The sequence below is a fragment of the Miscanthus floridulus genome, chromosome 1 (genome assembly GCF_019320115.1).
Source record: "Miscanthus floridulus cultivar M001 chromosome 1, ASM1932011v1, whole genome shotgun sequence".
In the NCBI taxonomy this organism is placed as follows: domain Eukaryota; kingdom Viridiplantae; phylum Streptophyta; class Magnoliopsida; order Poales; family Poaceae; genus Miscanthus; species Miscanthus floridulus.
Window position 1 is genome coordinate 187,922,217 of NC_089580.1, and position 18,936 is coordinate 187,941,152.

At 48.7% G+C, this 18,936-nt stretch overlaps 1 protein-coding gene across 1 annotated transcript; it reads right to left on the reverse strand.

Moving 5' to 3' along the window:
- Nucleotides 1–1,727: 1,727 nt before the first annotated feature.
- LOC136505804 (uncharacterized) lies at nucleotides 1,728–3,117 on the reverse strand. Its single transcript, XM_066500953.1, has 2 exons — nucleotides 2,622–3,117; nucleotides 1,728–2,486 (listed from the first exon to the last, which is right to left on the reverse strand). The coding sequence occupies exons 1-2, from the start codon at nucleotides 2,859–2,861 to the stop codon at nucleotides 1,998–2,000; spliced, it is 729 nt and encodes a 242-aa protein (XP_066357050.1). The 5' UTR covers nucleotides 2,862–3,117; the 3' UTR covers nucleotides 1,728–1,997.
- Nucleotides 3,118–18,936: the final 15,819 nt, after the last annotated feature.

Here is an 18,936-nt window from a genome sequence, read left to right on the forward strand (position 1 = left end):
TTGTGCATAGTGTAGGTAGGACCACCGTAGAGCTTGATGACATGCATAGAGATAGAGCTATAGCATTGGCGCTCACAATCACACTAGCAGGCGGCAATTGGAGAGTCTAGCCACATAGATGGGCCACGCGATGCCGAGGTTTGGCGCCGTGTTAAGCACGACAAACAAATGCTTGTAGCGAGGTACAAGTCTTTTGTTTGTCATTAACACTCTATATGAAAAATCGTCGATTCCAGTCGCAAAACTGGGCACGTACGGATTACATGTCAGGGACACAGGGATAAGAAATGTTTGCGTTAGCAGGTGAGGAACTTCTCAATCAAAAAGAAAAAAAAAGAGAAATACATGATCGGGAAACAGATGAACGTTATTAGCACGGGAATCAGAAAGAAAGATATGTTCCATGACAAGGATAAGAAATGTTTGCGTTGGCAGGTGAGTATCTTTCTTTTTCATGGAACAGGTAATGAACAGAAATTAATCTCAAGAGTTTTAATGTTGTCTACAGGCCACAGCTGCATCCAGCTTGCTAAGCTCGCGACACCGGCTGGATACACACATACTGCTCCTCCTACATGCAATGAATTGTCTCATTGTCATGACAAGAGAACGATGACACAGCAGTATGTAGGAGAGTTTGTGCGATTGAATACGTGAGAGGACAGTTCGTTGCATCCGCCATCCAGCTAGTAAATGAGGCGCATTCGAGCTCCTTTGCAATATCGCTTGTTTAGTTGGCGAATTTTTTTGAGAAATAGTATGGTAGCACTTTCGTTATTATTTGGTAATTAGTGTCCAATCATAATCTAATTAGTCTTAAAAGATTCGTCTTGTGAATTTCGTCTAAACTGTGTAATTAGTTTTATTTTTTATTTATATTTAATGCTTCATGCATGCGTCCAAAGATTCGATGTGACGGGAAATCTTGAAAAATTTTACAAAATTTTGGGAACTAAACAGGCACTAAGGCCTTGTTCAGTTTCTCCCAAAAATTTACACCCTATTCCATTGAATATTTGGACACATACATGGAGTATTAAATATAGACTAAAAAAACTAATTGCACAGATTGCGACTACATTGCGAGACGAATCTTTTAAGCCTAATTAGTCTATGATTTGATAATAAAATGCTACAGTAACACATATGATAATGATGGATTAATTAGGTTTAATAAATTCGTCTCGCGGTTTACTAACGTATTTTGTAATTTATTTTTTTATTAGTATTCGAACACCACATACGACACCTCTATATAACACCCGACGTGACACCCTAAACTTTACGCCCTGAAACTGATCGAGGCCTAATTCGACCCCGTTGCCGCTCGCGCCTTCCATCTACGCACCCATAGTAGCTTGGTATATGCACGACAGCACACGAACGGTATCGGTATGGCATGATGGCACAGCGCCAGCATCAAGAGAGGAGAGAATACGGCCGGTTCAAATTTCCCAACGGCCCCTGGACGCAGCAGCTGCTGGAGTTTGCATGGCCGTGGGTACGTGCTCGCTGAACGTACGCTAATCGCTACTAGCTACTAGCAGCAGGAGTATTAACGCGAGGCAGAGCAGTGTGTTTTGCTGCTCGCGAAAAGCCGAGAGCGCGATGCAACGCTACTGTCATGTACAGGGGCGCGCCAATAAATTATTCGTGCTGACCAACGGCCAACCAACTTTCCGCAACGAGCAAACATGTTACGCGTACATGCACACGGACAAGTGACAGACACCGAAAGTTCCAAGCTACATTTATGCTATGCACTTAGTGCTATATCTACATCACCATTCATCGCCATATATGAATAATACTAATATGATATATGATATACCCCTCATTGCACGTGCGACACACGTGCGCTCTACTGGTGCACGCGTGCCTAGGGAGCACGGTATAGAACCATCCATCCTCCATCTGTGGCCATGGGTCGGTCGGACGCTCCCGTTTAATTTGATTTGATCGATCGACGCTGGTAGGTACGTAGCTTAGCTAGCTATCTAGTCCCTGCAGCAGAGCAGCTGGAGGCCGAGCTTGAGTGCCACCGGCGGCTCAGCCTCCGGTGGCGGCGCGGCGCGGTTGACGGGTGGGTGCAGGAACTTGCAGTTGGGGCACGCCGGGCTGGCGCGGCACATCATCACCAGCATGTGGCACCGCACGCACACGCCGGCCACCATCTCCCTTCTGCAGCTACTGCTGCTGTCCTCGGCCTCCTCCGCGGCCAGCTGAAGACCGCGATGGTCGTCTGCCGCCTTAGTAGCCGCCGCCGCCGCAGGCTTGGGCTTCTTCTTCTCGTGGGCGAGCGCCCGGCGCGGCTCGAACGTGAGGTTCAGCTCCAGGTCCAGCCCTGGCGGCGCGCAATTCGCGGAGTCCTCTTCCTCGTCGTCGTCTTCGGCGGAGGCGGGCGCGGCGCGGTAGTCCGGCTCCCCCCTGGGGTCCTTCCACGTCCGCTTCTGCGTCCTCGTGTTGTAGTAGTTGATCTGCCCCGACTGCATGCACACCAAGACACGGGTTCAGAACAAAACACACGTACGTGCAGTGCGTACACGGCGCTGCTCGATGGAGTCGATCGACACGGACGGGATAGACTAGACTCAAGGGCCTGCGTGCGATAAGACACGTACCTTGATGTCGAGGCAGCGTTGCCACTCTGGGGGCAGCGGCGCGGCGTCGAAATTGAGCTCGATCCCGTCCACGACCTCGCCGCGGTCGTCGTCGCCGCCGCCTCCGTCCCGCTTCCGCTTCTTGCTGGTGGCAGCATCACCGGTGCCCGTGGAGGAGGCGCCGACGCTGCCGACGAGGGAGAACCACGGCAGGCGCTTGGTGGCCTCCGGCAGCAGCGCCGAGGACTGCAGCGACACCATCGATCGTCGATCTGCTACTGCTATGGCCTATATATGATTCTCTACACGTGTACGTACGTTCGGCTTGGGGCTGCTGCTGCGGATCAGCGGATATAGGAGTATGTCGTCGTTGCACCCTCGCGGTCGGTGCGGCTGCGGCGCAGGAGTGGTAGTAGCGTACTTGGCTTGGTCGGGCCGGTCGCGGACCTCCTTCTCCTCTCCTGATGACGATGTATGCGATGCGTGTGGGGGCGCTGGGTTTGGATTCGGGCGCAGCGAGGGATCGGGGTTTATATAGGGAGGAGAAGGAGAAGCGAAGTGGGTTCAGCCGCTGAGGCAGGCTCGACGTCGACGGGGGCCAGAAATTTATGAGCACAGAAGTGGTAGCCAGGATCTTAAAAGGGGGGACACTGCGACCGGGCCCACGAGATGTTCCCACAGCTACTTACACTTACTGCTGGTCAGGTCGGGTCAGGGTCGAGTCAGGCCGGCAGGCCGCTGGCCCGCTCCGCTCCGCCTGCACCGCATCGCATTCCAGACATCTCGATTGCGTTTGCGTGTCATCCGGCTCCGGGGCCGGCCGGCCTGTTGGCCAGCCTCTCGCTGCCCGGGCGCCCGACGAGGTGGGGCGAGGTTGGGCTCGGTCACCGGCTCCATCTCCCAGCGCGGGCGCGGCATTGCCATTACTGCTGCGCCGTCCTCCTCCTCCTCTATCTCTCCATCCGCCTCGCCTCGCATCGCTCTCCGCCCTCACACGCCTCTTAACGCTGCATGGGCTTTTGCGGTTAGCCATCGTTTTAAGCTCGCCATCAAGGCTAGCTAGCTAGCAGCAGCGCGCGCATTAACCTCGCTCGCTCTCTCCCGTCAGGCGTCAGATCGATCAGCTAGCGCTCCGCCTCCGCCTCCGCCTCCGCCTCCGCCTCCGCCGGCGTCGCCTGCCGCCTGTTGGTTGATAAAAAGTTTCCCTTTCCCCGTTGGATGCCGGCTTCCGCCTGGAGCCGCGTCGAGTTCCTCAGTCCATCCAGCATTACGGCTCCGGCCGAAAGCGGGTAGCTACAGACTTGGACTGGAAACCGCCATTAAATACGATACGGCGATTCAACTTTCCGTTGGGGCTGTGGATGCGACCGCATTCAATTCATGACCGGGAAGCGGATAGGATCATGGTGATCATGTCACGGAGAGGGTTATAGCGGGAAAACATACAAGGATCGATCAAAGCACGTCCCATTAATTAAAATTGATCGCCTTCGCCTTCGATCGCTGTTCATAGGAGTAGGAGTATATATCTGCCTGCTTGAAATGTAGAGGGTGGCGCGAGCTCTGTCGCGCCTTTCTTGGTCGTCTCCTTTGCCCTCATTCGAAGCAAGGTGGTTGAGCCATTAATCACTGGTCGCCGTGCCGACGATCGACTACTGCGTGCATTGGAGCTAGCGTAGCGTGTATATGCATGATACACATGTAGGAAATGAGGTTCCATCAGGGCGATCGATCGATCGATGGAGCTCACTTTCGATCAGTGATGCATGCTAGTACTACGAGCAGTCGATCACCATTCACCGCAGCAACGATACTTCAGTTAATATACACGCCGATGAGCGAGCTGAGGTTTAGGAATGGAGTAAACATGCGGCCTGTTCGGTTGGCTGGTTCGTATCGTTGCTGGTTCGTAAAGAAGTACTGCTGACTGATTTGTGTAAGAGAAAAATATTATTCCGGCTAGAAATTTCCGATCGTTTACAACAGACACAGCCAAACGAACAGGCTGACGAAATGTTACTTAACAGATTGACCAAGTGTAGTGTACTGGCCCTGGCCCCATGGGCCGCTTTAAAAGCTACTAGCTGTATCTAATTCTGTCCCTGATGAACGCAGTAAATGTGAATACCAGTAGCGTTGCTCATACCAGTAGGAGTAAATGAGTATAGCACCAGCAAGCAGGCGGCAGTAACAAATTCAATCGTACCCTTGCCTAGAGTCAGCAAGGCTTGAATCGTACCCTTAGGGCTTGTTCGTTTTGGCCTGCAATGGCCTAGATCGCGGCCTGATCCGCCTGGATCGAATAGGCCCGGTTCGAAGCCAGGCCGGATTAAGAATGGTCGTTCGGTTAGATATGTCCCGGAATGCAAACCGGTCAATCTGGACCTCCCTCCCCCCTCTTTGGCCCGGAACGGAGACGGACCCTCCTACGTCCGGAACCTATTCTGGTGACGGCGCGGCATGCTACTCGCGATTCGCGACGGTGCGGCACGAGGCGACGGCGCGGGGCATCACAAGGGGACGCGACGGCGGCACGAGGCGACAGCGACCGCTTCCCATCGAACGTCAACGCTCTCCGCCGCCTTCTCGTTGCTAGGGCTCTTGCTTGCCCCATTCTTTCCCCGGCGCTAGGGTTTTTGCTAGGGTTCTTGCTTGCCTGCGCTCGATCCGTCCCTAGGTGAATGAATGGCTTGCTCGCCCGGTCGGTCTGGTCTTGCCAAGAAAGGCGCCACTCTTTGCCCCCAGCGACTAAACTGCTCGTCGGTCTCTTTGGTTAGATGCATACTTAAAGCTGGATCGGAAAAAGGAAGAACGAGAGATATGCATGCTTTTCATGTAAAGTAATCTGCTACTCTCCCCTGTGTGAACGCGCGGCAGGGGCAGGGGTCGAAAGGGCTCCCTGCTGCTGTACTGTAGCCGCGGCAGGGGCAAGCGCCGAAAGGCTCCCCTGCCGCACTGTAGCCACAGCAGGGGCAGGCGCCAAAGTCAGCCATGCTGTCACATCTAGTCATTGTAACAGCATGGCAGCCTAATATGTCTGTGTACTAGGATTATATGGGTGGAGTTGTATATATAGTTTCCACTGCAACTTAGTAAAGAGAGCAAGTTTAGTTTTGACATCTCCTCTGCAGAGCTCTGGGTAACACTGGTGCTTATGTTGTGTGTGCGCGCTCTGTTCTTCCTCCTTTCTTCTACCTCTAGCTATAGTGTGTGGTCGGCAATACCGGTGAGCGGTCGGCTCATCCGTGCCGAAGATCTAGGGGCTAACAAGTGGTATCGGAGCCGAGCAAACGCCGTCGCCAGACTAACCGCTGGTGATAATGGACGGTTTGGAGATGGACGACAGCAACGACGCTGCTGTGGCTGCCCAGCCACGACAGGAGGTCGTCGTGCGCACGGTGCAAGAGGTCAGTGGCACCAGTTGGCCGACGCTGACTCGCACCAACTATGATGAGTGGGTGGTGACCATGAAGGTCAAGCTCAAAGCCCAACGGCTCTTGAATGCCATTGACAAGGGCACCGACAACATGCCAGCGTTGGAGGCTATCCCCACTGTTGTGCCAGCGGAGTACAGGGAGCCATTGGGGGCGAAGAACTCTACTAAGAAGGCATGGGAGGCCATTGCAGCAATGCGCGTCGGCTCCAACCACGCAAAGAAGGCGACGGCCCAATTGTCGAAGTAGGATTACGCCACCCTCAAGTTCAAGGATGGTGAGTTAGTAGAGGACTTCTCCTTCCGTCTGCAGTCGCTCATCAGCAAGCTGAGGAGCCACGGCGTCTCGATCGACGAAGAAGAGGCGGTCTCCAAGTACCTCCACTCCGTGCCAGTGAAGTACATCCAGATCGCTCTCTCCATAAAGACAATGCTAGACTTGTCCACCCTCACCATTAAGGATGTGACAGGGCGTCTGTGGGTGGTGGACGAGCGTATGGAGCAGGTCACAGCAACAACGGACAACGGCACGCGCGTGGCCACGCACCGGCTAGCCGTGGCTGCCATGGCCTTGCCACGGCTTGGCCGCTCTGGCCGCACCGCTAGGCCACCGGTCCACTCTACGCCCGACAACCCCTACCACCGTGGCTGCCGCTGGTGCTGCTGCTGCCTCGGCGCCCGCACCACGATGACACCGCTGCCACCACTGTCGCATCACCACACTGGGCGCCTGTAGCTGCGCTGTGCCGCTGGCCTACCTTGACGCTGCGCGCACGTGGCCGTGTCGCCGTCGCCTTGCCATTGATGTCTCTGGGGTGCGCGGGCCACGCCGGTCGCCAGCGTGCATGTGTGTCGGCTAGTGCCTGGCCACGGGCTACGCCTATCGCACCAACCGTGTCCCACCAAGGCACGTCCTTGCCGAGTCGCTAGCTGCCCCTCCCCCACCGCTCCCTTGCTCTCTCTCTCTCTGTTCTCGTCTCCCTACCGCCGTCAAATCGCACCAGCGCCGCAGCTACGAGGGGTCACGTCTCATCAATCCCTCTTGTTCGCGCCTCCGCCCTCATGCCCCCTCTCTAGCCGACCCCACCCCGCTTTGATTGGGGCTCAGCCGAGCCTCAATTTTGGAGCTTCGCCCCACCACCGTGCCGTTAAGACCCGTCACTGCCCGCGCCATGGCCAGCCTCCACCACTTCACCCCGCGCAAATTCCTCTGCACCACTAGCTCGCCTTGGCTCCCTCTCCACCGTGTGAATGCCAGTGAGAGAGCTACCACCTCCCCGCCGCCGCTAACGCGGCCGTGTCCACTGTGGCTCGTCGCCGTGCTCGTCATGCGCATGCGGCCAGCTTTGCTCAGGTAGTCGTCGACCGAACCACCACTTCGGCTAGGTTTGCGATGTGCCCCTAGAGCTTATCCCTTATCTCTACCGTTCTATTAGCACTGTAACTCGCCAGGATGACCACGGCGCCGTCGTGGGCAACCGCACGTGGTGGTAGCTCGCTCTAGTGCGCCTTGTTGCTCTATATCACCGTTTAGGGTAGGCGTTAGGGTCGTAGATGGGATTTGGCTCGTTAGTTGGGTCAGTGCGAGCCTCGAGTGGCTGGCGTACCGCCTAGTGCCACCGTTCGCCGCGCCGGCAAGCGCAGGGTGTCTCGGGGACCTTTCCGGTGCAAAGGTGAAAAGATACGAGGGCTCCGTTTCAAAGTCGATGTCTATAGAAATAGTACTTGTAGTGTTCACGCTATTGTCTGATGATGCGAGGGCATTTTAGCAAGAGTGCCAGCGTGTGCGGGATCCCCATCGTGGGCTGCCTCCACGCGTGGGCCGCGCTCTGCATGGGCCGCGTTGGGCCAAAATTGGTTTATTTTTTTCGTTAGAAATAGAAATAGCCTTTTATTTTAATTCTGAGCTGAACTTTGGTAATTAATATAAAATAATGTAGATATCCAAAAATTATGAAACTAATTTTGTTAGGTTCCCAAAAATAGTGTCTACCTGTTAGTTTAGTTAGTTGATGACATTAAAATAGTTGAGATGCTTAGTATTATTTTGATTAATAATTATAGAAATTTTTAGGGTAGATTGGTGATAGCAAAAACTCTAAAATTTTTATAGTAGCTTCATTGTATTATTACGTGCTCACAATAATTTTTGTAGCCCTAGAATAGACTACTTAATATGGTAGCTAAATACCCATTAAGGCTAAAGGAATAATGGCATGATATCGGTTTACAAAAGTTAAGCACTTGTAGGGTGAGCTTGAAATCTATTTGGTAGAGATATTGATTAGCTTAGTATCTTAGTATCTTAGTCATTAGAGCTAGCTTAGTAGCTTAGCATGTGCATTCTTATTTTAAGAGTTACTGTTGCCAAAATACTAAGTGTTGCATCATCATTGCATGTATGTAGAGAACGAGTTGGTGGAGTTCGTGACCGCCGGAGAGCAGGAGTATGAGGAGGTGATCGAGGAGTACGAGGAGGAGGTTCTCATATAGGAGGAAGCCCCACAACCACCAACGACTGACATCGCTGACAATCCACCTGCCCAAGGCAGGCCCCTGTGCATAACCCTTATTTTAAATAATGACTGGATATATATATGTTAGGTGCATTTATGTTACAGAATTTATATTGAAACTACATGCAAAGATAAACCTACCTATGAGTCCTACTAGCATAGGTCGAGTAGCTGTTGTGCTTAGGCTACCAGTAGCATGAGTAACTTGCCGTTACTCACAAAAGGTGATTATTATTATTACTCTCATGATAAAATAGTGAAAGGAAATGGAGATCGGGCAGGGATATGGTACAAGTATTGGTGGGTGTAATAGGTTGTGTCCTATGGCCAACGGGGCATAGTTTGGTTACACTGTTTTCTCTATCTGTGTCGGTTAAGGACCGTCCGTTGTTGTGGATGGTAGTCAGGTCACAGACTTATTATTCTGAGCACATACTTGTTTATGGGAGCGGAAAGGCTCATTGCTCTCTTGTTGTGGGTTTTGTCTCTTTCCGGACTGACTCATTGGAGGCGGGATGGTGGAGGTCTAACCACCACGTTGAGTCTGGGACTCAGGAGTGGGGGCTTGGAGTCCAAGTTTGGACGAGCACCTGGACCCCGTGACAGGAGAGTGGTGGGTTGGTCTTGCTTGTGCCTGGGGTACAAGCAGGGCGTGTGTTTTGGGGGTACCCAGCTAGGATATATTGGTTCACGAATCGACGTGTAATACGGTACGACTTGGCTATGGTCTAGCACCGTAGTAAGAACTGGAAGATGAAAGAGGATGAATGGATCTGATTGCTCAACTCTTGCTTGAAAGTAGAACATGTGCTTACATAGAATAGTTAGCTAATGAACTAATCACGACTGCTAATAAAACACATACATAAGGATTCACTACTAGTAATGCTTTTCACAAAAAGGAAACCCAGCAAACCATAAAGCTTATCATATCTTTTGGAGTCGGGAAATTATTCCCACTAGTCGGGTAAGTCTTGCGAGTAAATTGTGCACTCAAGGTTTATTTACCCCTGTTGCAGGTACAGCTTGAGGAGTGGCTGTTGTGTAGAGGATTCTTCTGGTGGGTACAGATGGATCCTTGTATCTTATCATTAGATGTTTATTTTAATTCCGCTGTTTAAATTCCGTACTCTAAACTTGGTATTGTAATAATGTATTTTTGAGAACTCTTGTTGTATGAAATGGACTAAGTATTGTAAGCTCGTACTCATTATTAGATTCTAGAGATAAAATGTGGATTGATTCGAGTTCTTCTGTGGGGTGTGCTCAACGGAACTGCCCGATGTAGCTCACTTTCAGGGTGCTTAGTGTCTAGTGGAAGACGAGCGCCTTCGAAAGCGTGTTATTTCGGGCGGTTCTGCCATAAGCTGGATGAGCGCGGATGCGAGGTACTGATCAAGAGCAGGATCCTAAAGATTCGAGATCGGGAGCGGCGTCTTCTCACAAAGGTAAAATGCTCACATAATCGATTGTACCTTCACAACTTGAAGGTGGAGCAGTCGGTGTGCCTGGCAGCACGGCACATCGAGGAGCCATGGCTGTGGCATGCCTGGTTCGGCCATCTCAGCTTCGATGCGCTCGGTCAGCTAGAGAAGATGGTCTGAGGGCTGCCCCACATCAAGCATGAAGGCGAGCTGTGTGACAGTTGCCTGGTCGGGAAGTAGAGGAGGCTATCGTTCCCAAAGGCGGCCAAGTATCACGCGGTGGACACCCTCGAGCTCATCCACAGCGATCTCTGTGGGCCAATCACACCAGCCACAAACGGTGATCGACGGTACTTCCTCCTGCTCATGGATGATTGTAGTCACTATATGTGGTTGCAACTCCTGACAAGCAAGGACGAGGCGGCGGAGGTGATCAAGAAGTTCGATGCAAGCGTGGAGGCGAAGAACGGCAAGAAGCTGCGCGTGCTGCGGACTGATCATGGTGGCAAATTCACTTCAGTGGAGTTCACTGCGTACTGCATGGATCAGGGTGTGGGGCGACACCACACCGCGCCATACTCGCCACAATAGAATGGCGTGATGGAGCGGCGGAACCAGATGGTGGTTGGCATGGCTCGATCCATGATGAAGGCTAAGAGCATGCCGGCAAGGTTCTAGGGTGACGCAGTGACCACGGCGGTGTTCATCCTCAACCGTGCGCCCACTAAGGCCCTGAAGGGCAAGACATCGTTCAAAGCTTGGTATGGGCGCTAGCCGAACGTGTCCTTCCTCCGGACATTCGGCTGCATCAGCCATGTCAGGAAGACGAAGTCGGTCCTCACCAAGCTATAGGACAGGAGCACACCATTGGTGCTCCTAGGCTACGAGGAACATACCAAGGTGCATTGGCTCTACGACCCACATGAAGACAAGGTGGTTGTCTCGCGCGATGTCGTGTTCGATGAGAAGGCCACTCCAGCAATAGAGCCGAGCACTCCTAGGGCAGTGCCGAACACTCCGGGAAGGGTGCCAAGCACTCCAGGAGTGGTGCCAAACGGTCCTGTAGTGGTGCCGACCACTCTAGGATGGGTGCCGAACGCTCCCATAGCAGAGCCGAGAGGTCTTGCAGTGGTACCGACCACTCCAAGGTTGGTGCCGAGCACTCTAGGAGGGGTGCCGACCACTTCAGGAGTGGTGACGAGCGGTCCAGGAGTGGTGACGAGCGGTCCAAGAGTGCATCTGGGCCTGCATGTTTGTAAAATACTAGAGTCTGGATTATCACAGAAGTGATTTACCTGGTTGGAGGATTGTTGTTTCACTGGGACATGATCATTGAAAAATATTTAATTCTTCTATATCAGAATCAAAGAAGATGAGAAAACTTTGTAGGTGACTGTGGTTTGGTATGTGGTGGTAAATAATAACTAGCTGCAAGGCATGGAGCTCATACTCCTGCAGCTTGGAAATGTATCCTGTCACACACATTATCCTGTTCGGCAGACCGTAAACGATCATGGATTATTTACTGCTGGCTAATTTGGTGTGAGAGAAAAATACTGTTCCAGCTTATAATCCACGATCATATACGAGCAAGCGAACAAGCTTCCATGTCTTCTTTTGAAAACAAAATATCTGAAGCTCCGTAGATCTTACCTTGTAGTGTACAGGGTAGCTTCTCACTACTTGTTCTCAGTGATTTTTCATGGTTAGCTACCTTCTCTCCTTCAGCTGCTGCTGGCATTATTGTCTAAAACCTTTTGTCTCAGTATATTCAGAACTGATCTGCAAGAAATGTTATTTTCTTTTTTATTGGCAAGCTTATATCCACTATCTGCCTGTTTAATTTTGGAACTGACTCGTGGTTCTGTGGTTTGGATTAATACTTCAATGAATCATGGTTTTGCGATTTGGATTTATATTTTAGTAGATGTCCCTTTGCATTCATTGCCTCTTGTAGTCAGTTGAAGTATTTAGCCTGTTCGCTTGTTGGTTTCAGCTAGGGTTTATCAACCAGCCAATAGTATCTTCCTCTCATAACAAACCAGCACCAACCAGGCTTATCAGCCCAGAAACCAATCAATGAACATACCGATTATCTGATTAGCATTGTCTTGATCCAGAAGCCATCTTTGTTCGCATTCTAGAAGCCCTTACTTTTTTGTTCTGATTCAATTACTTTTGTTTCGATGGCCATGAATAAAAGCTTTTTAACTGACTAAAATGTATAACGTGTGTTACCATGTATCAGTTCTAATTTCTGAAACTACTAATCAGAAGAACTATTAATTTGGATATATCAAGTAGTCTGTATACATGTGTTAATTTTGATATATTAGAGTATGTATGTATCATGCATGCATGCATGCATAGGAATAGGATCGATATACAACCTTGTCTTGTTATCGGCTATATATACTAGTTGTTGGGTTGGGTGGCCGTGTACGTATATTGTCAGTGTCATTGGCAAGGGTGCCTACCTTTAATTTGTGTGGGGTAATCTATTTTATGCATAGAGCAGGAGCAATCTGTTCATATCCTAGCTAGATATGACAGCCCTGAACCTCTTGATTAAGACCCGTTGGATGCGTGCAAAGTTGATTAACGCAGGAGGAATTTGTCTAGGGTTCAGTTTCACCGGATGGTTTCTTGTTACTTGTATTATTATCTAGATAATATTTCTTATTTTTATCAAACTAATAGTTTGTTTGCACCCCCTCTCACCTCTTTCCATTGGTCGGCGATTGCTATATCATAATGTCCAACATTTTCGTTTTAGGTTTTGGAGAACCTATGGATCGTATAAATTCTTGGGAACTATCGACTGTAACTGTTGTAAGAGTATGGGCCTGTTCGCTTAAACTTATCAGCCGGCTTATTAGCTAGAATCTACAGTATTTTTCTCTCACAACAAAACAGCTTCAGCCGGCTTATCAACAGGCTTTAATACCAGTCGGCTTATCAGCTAGAAGATTTGTTGCTGCTGATGAACTTTTTTATTCCTTATCACTCGAATTTACGCTGGTTGCAGACTTGCAGCTGCCTCTGATGCACTTTTATCAGTTAAACATCTGGATATGTATACGCATCATATTCTTACCCCTAGATTCTTCCCTAGCTAACCGAACAATCAAATAGAAGCAAGGGGATTGGTTCTGTTAGGAAATTAAATCTGTTCAGGGAATGAGTGACAGCAAGGGGATCAACTAATTCCAGTCCTGGATTGGTTCCCCAGCTGCCGAACGAGGCCTCAGTGTGTGTGCGCATCAGGGGCACACAGCACAACCATTACGGGCGTTCCGTAATCCCTGACCGTTATCAGAACCTTCCATGTCAACTCAGCCTGCCTTTCGTTCTAGCTCACGCGCGCGAGTCACGACCAGGGCATGCAGACACGTGTCGCCCGTGCGGGGAAGCCGTAGGGGGGAGCGGAGCGGTGAGAGCTCGCGCGGGCGCACCGGGCGGGTGGCCGGAGCCTGCGACGAGGAGAAGGGCGGAAGGTCACTGTTGAGGCCGGATTCAATGCTCCTCCCCATTACTCCAACTTCCAAATTTGGCCCTTGTTAAGTTACAACCCAACTTCCAAAAAGTTAGTACAGTACCTGTCACATCGAATGTTTGTGGCCCGTGCATGGAGTATTAAATGTAGACGAAAAGAAAAACTAATTGCACAGTTTGGTGGAAAATTGCGAGACGAACGTTTTAGTTTTGAGCCTAATTAGTCCATGTTTGAACACTATTTGTCAAATAAAAACGAACGTGCTACAATTGCCCCAAAATCCAAATTTCTCCGACTAAATAAGGGCTTGGGTCGCCAAGGGGAGACTCGAATTTAAAGCGGCCCAACACTCCCGCTTTAACCACAAATTTACAACAGGGGGAATAAATTTTCGCCAACCTCCTTCCCTTTAAATTCGGAGTGGGGCGCGGGCCGATTTACCGGGATGCCCCGTGCGTCTGGGTCTGCGTCTGCTGCCTCCCCAGGAGATAAGCTGCGTGGCCTTTAAGGGCCCTCGCCTCTGCCGCTGCAATGGTTATGATGCTGCTCTTGGCTGGTGCAACGCAATTGCTCCGATGTACGGAGTACTACGTTTGTAGCCAGTAGGAGTACCTAGCTAGGCTAGTAGGGCGACTACTGACTGCTACGTACTCTACGTTATGAACAAGTCACACAAGTGTGTTCGCCGTTGGGACATCGTCGCCGTACATGCATCTTGTTAGGAAAACAATTTGGCTGGATACACGGCCAAAATAAGATCCACTTGTTCTTTGAGTAGCGCTATAGGCAAAAGGTTCGATACCTATTCGGCATCTTCTCCAACAACAAGACCTAACAAAAACCTTTTCTGTAAATAGGTTTTCAGGAGAGATGATGTCCATATTTGAGTTGTACCTCTCAGACAACCTAAAATAGGTCTTCCATATAGGTACTCTGTTGAAGACTAATTTTGGGTCTCTTGCTACCCATTTTAGGTTTGGCTGTCCATGTGAGTTCGTTGATGGAGACCCTCTAAGCAGCACTAGCACGTTCGATCGACGCATGTCCAGCAATTTGTAAACTAGGCTGAACATGAACAGTGCTGATCAAAAGCAAGTTAGCTTTGGTTTGGAAGTGATAGTTATGGATGCTGAACTCTTGGGACTTCATCATAGTGACTCTTAATGATTCAGTGACCAAAATGTACGTGCTGGGCCGGAGTGGCGGGGAGGGCATTCTCTCGGTCAAGATTTGTCGTTGCTAAGATAAGGGCCATGCATCATGCAGCTGTTTGTTTCTAGCTTTACCGGTCATTTTCATCCATCAACGCACCACTAGATACCATCGTTTGCATGAATGAATTACTCCGAAAGCGGTGGATTTGGGCACCTACTGTTCTAGTGCAAGAGAAGTGAATGCTGCTGCATCAGCAATGATATATCGGTGCGCGCCTCACTTCTGCTTCCGGACATATAGTGTCTGTTCGTTTGAGTTATAAGCCGTATTTTTTTAACTAATGAATAATATTTTTTTTCTCATAACAAATCAGTTAACAGTATTTTTAGTCATAGCTTATCAACCAACGGAACAGGGCCTAGTTGATTGACGTAAATTTAAGAGCTGGACAGGCCACAGCCCATGTGTAGTCGTGTCAGATGGGGAAAATACAGAATGGGGAATGAGAAATACTGGTGCCACGACGAGAACGTGTAGTTGTATCTTTGGAAAGAACATGTAACGATTGTATGCTTGGGAAAGAACGAAATGCGAGGCTTTTCCTCGGTGAGCCCTCGATGCTCGCCGCTGCAAATTAACAAGCTGAGTAGCCTAAAGACTAATTGGCTTATTACTTCTACTGTGTGGTCTAGGCTGCATTGTCACCTTTGATGCAAATCACCCCATCATTCCCATTGCTAATGGCACGGCAAGGCATGACATGGCACACTGCTACACAAACAATTTTCAGAGACGTTCATTTAGTTTAAAGACGGATCAACCAAGAACCAACTCTAAAAATGGTTTCTAAATCAGTCCATCTATAGAAGTTAATTTTTAGAAACGACTGGAAAGTCTAAGCAGATCTAGAAATGCCCTCTCTATTTATACAGAGGCCTAGACAACACAACCGCCTATAAAAATGTCATTTAGCTCAGTCTCAGATTTCATATCCCTGTTTGCAAGACTTCCGGGTATTTAAAAAAAGTATAAACAAGTTTCCCATGATTTCATTTAGGCAGCCACTAGATATCTTGGGACATCTGGTTTTTGGACCGCCACTAGATATTCATTTTGAAGGCAGTTGGATAGTCGTGGGCGGAGCTGCCGCCTCTAGAACCATTCTACCCTATTCTAAAAAAAAAAGATTCTTAGTAGTGACGGCACGACGTGCTGTATAACCGTGCTTTTCTATCTCAATACAAAGGTACGCAGCCCTCTCATGTATTAGGAAACAAAAGAAATACATGTGAACAAAAATGTGAAGAGATTTCTTTCCAAGTGGCATGTTGGCATCATACACACAGGGTGTATCTTTAGAAATACAATTTTTGTAATAGGGTATTTTGTACTCCTATGAACTAGTGGACGAAAAGCCATCATCCCTGCAATGTTGATTGTTTTGGTTTTGCCTAAACTAAAATTTATTATTTCGTCTTAAATTTATAGGAAAATATATTAATATCTACAATATGAACTATCAAATATTTTTATGATACATTTGATAAGATTGATTTGATTTGTAGATGTTGGCGTGTCTTTATAAAAAAATGAGTTATTTATTATGATAAAACTAGAACGATCTATGTACATTTAGTAATAGCTTGGATCCACTTTGAAGTGGATGTTTTCAAGCATTCTGCCATTCGAAATTCATGCACGATTCCTATAAATTTCTACGTCCCAGACAGATCCCCAATCAAATTCTATCAGTCACATTTTTTTCTCTGGGAATATCAGATATCTAAGTTAATTAAAAAAAACACTGCAAAACAGTGGTTGATGACCGATAACCATTTCTTGTTCTCATATGGAGTTTCAAATACCAGAACTTGGTTTTGAAAATTGGGAAAGGAAAACATTTATAAGCATACTATGATTTTCGTGTTAAATTGGTACTCCGTAGTAAAAGGACTTGCGCAACCATCGGTCCTTGCGATCGAGAAGAAAAACAAAAGAAAAAAAACGTCCAATCCTAGTAGAAATGGGAGAGGGGAGCTTTATTAAAAAGAATGGGAGAGGGGAGAAATGTGGACGGCGACCACTCTCTCTTGGCAACATTGAAGGCCGGAAGAAGACGGTCATAGATTGGTCGTGCTGCTCGAGTGAAGTCCACCGGTTTTCATTAACTCCTTCAATATCTGCTTCAATGCGCCCGCCCGCCCGCACCGTCGCCGCTTAATTTTGCTGCGGATGGCGAGGTCGCTGGCCAGCAGAAACGCTCCCGGCCGTCCGATGCGGCACGACCGGTCGCAAGGTTGCGGCGTATGGGGGCGAACAGGTACGCACGTGTGCTTGGCTGCTCTGCCTGGTCTCGTCCCTGTTTGCTGCACGCCTGTCAACCTGGGTGAACCAGGGGTGCACTGTTAATTTTATAAAATGAAAAAGGACGAGTCTTATTTTATGCACAAAAGTAGAAGGGTAAAGTTAACAAGAGGGTACTAATCTTATACAGTTATGTCATCCGGGCTTTCAACTATTGAATATTGGTATTTGGATCTCTGAAGTTGCATGATAGGCCCATTCGTTTCGCTGAAAAAACAAAGCGAAACACTGTTTTGGCTGATTTGTTATGAGAGAAAACACTATTTCGACTAAAAAAACAAACTGAAAAGTACGGATTATAAGAGAAACGAACATAACCAGTGTCGTCTATGTCACAGGAATTGTCTCGAGCACCAGCACTAATTCAGATGGATCAAAATGAGCTCTGGCGCATGTGGCATGTTGACCATGTGTTGTGTATCCATCATGTTAGCCCCGCACATGTCAACACTACTTTTTTTTTTGTTCTCAAGCCGCCTCCTTCCACACTCCACGCCCGCTATGGCTTCCCTAATGCCAAATCCGGTGACGTGGCATGGAAGGGGTGGAGGTGTGAGGTGCAAAGATGAAGATGCATGAGAGATGTCGCACCGCAAGTTGTCATTCACGCTTGAGCCACCTCTGCTAAAGCACGGCCTCACCATTGCGTATAGGCTACACAAAGAGTGGGAGACCGAGGATATGGGAGGAAGGGGGACACTAACACGTGGGTCCCGTGTGTTGGATCCACGTCAACCGTTGGTGTGGATTGGAGCTTGTTTGGACTCGTTTGGAGCAACACTGACGTTCAGAATAAAGCCAAGGGACCATACCAACGTACAAGTTCGCAGACCATCAAATTTTAATAATTGCAGACTTAGAATACACCACCTACAAGTTTAGGTACTGAAATATCAAACATCAAAAGTTAGGGTCCCGCATGGGGTTAGTTTAAGATCCACGCCTAGGGTCTTCTTTGGTAGGGTTATTGTTGGAGTCTTGGAGATTCTTCACCGGCCAAATCAGAAGTCTTGTCAAATGGACATTTTTTAGAATGGCTTCTAAAGCTAAAATTAAATAAAAATTGTGAAGTTGAAGCTATTTTGGTCCGAAGCCGAAGCAAAAAAAAAAACATGAATTTCGGCGACTTCACCGTTTTTGGAGAAACTGCACTGCCTAAGAAGTGGATTCTTTTTACTTCCTATAATTTTGTGTCTCCGTACGTACCCTAGACTCACGACATGTGTCTCTGGTCGGCTAGAATCGGCCATTCCCCACTCTGCTACGCGTCGTCTGCAAGAAGAAGAGTGAAAAATACTAGTTGCAAACATATATTTTAAGTGTTTCAGATGTTTTATAGGTACGTTAAAAGTGTTTCATATGAATGTTGCAAGTATATCAGGATGCTGTATACATTGCAATGATTGTATACGTATGTTGCAAGCTTTTGTTTTCAATGTTTCGTCTGTTTTTTCATACGCATGTTGCAAGTGTGGTTATCTGAATGTTACATATGTTTTCACATATATGTTGCAAGTATTTTATCTAGATGTTGCGGATGTTTGCAATGTTTTTTAAGTGTTTTTATATTGTTTTTGCAAGTGTTTCAGACGCATGTTTTAAGTGTTTTATCTACCTTCATACGTATATTTCAAATGTTGATCCAGATGTTTCAAAATAGATCGAGTACTGTAATGTTGCAATCTTCCGCAGTCTTCTGCTGGAGCGTCGCCGAGCAGGCACAGACGACAAAGGCGCGCGAGTGGTCGGCCCGGGCGACGTACGGGCAGCGCGGGTCCCCGCGTGGGCACGCAAAACACAGGCGTGGTGGGAGCGTGATGGCGCAGGGGTAGAGTGCAAGCGCGCACGGGAAACAAAATGCATCAGCGGGCGTCCGGGCGCTGGCACTGCCCTTGCAAAAGCAGAAGACACACTGTAGGTAGCACGATTAGGCTGCCGTGCACGATCA

Excerpts from the sequence above, each read along its gene's own strand:
- LOC136505804 (XM_066500953.1), bottom strand. The coding sequence starts at position 2,861 with ATGGTGTCGCTGCAGTCCTCGGCGCTGCTGCCGGAGGCCACCAAGCGC. Across the intron at positions 2,487-2,621 it reads AACGCTGCCTCGACATCAAG|TCGGGGCAGATCAACTACTA; the intron begins GTACGTGTCTTA and ends GTGTGCATGCAG.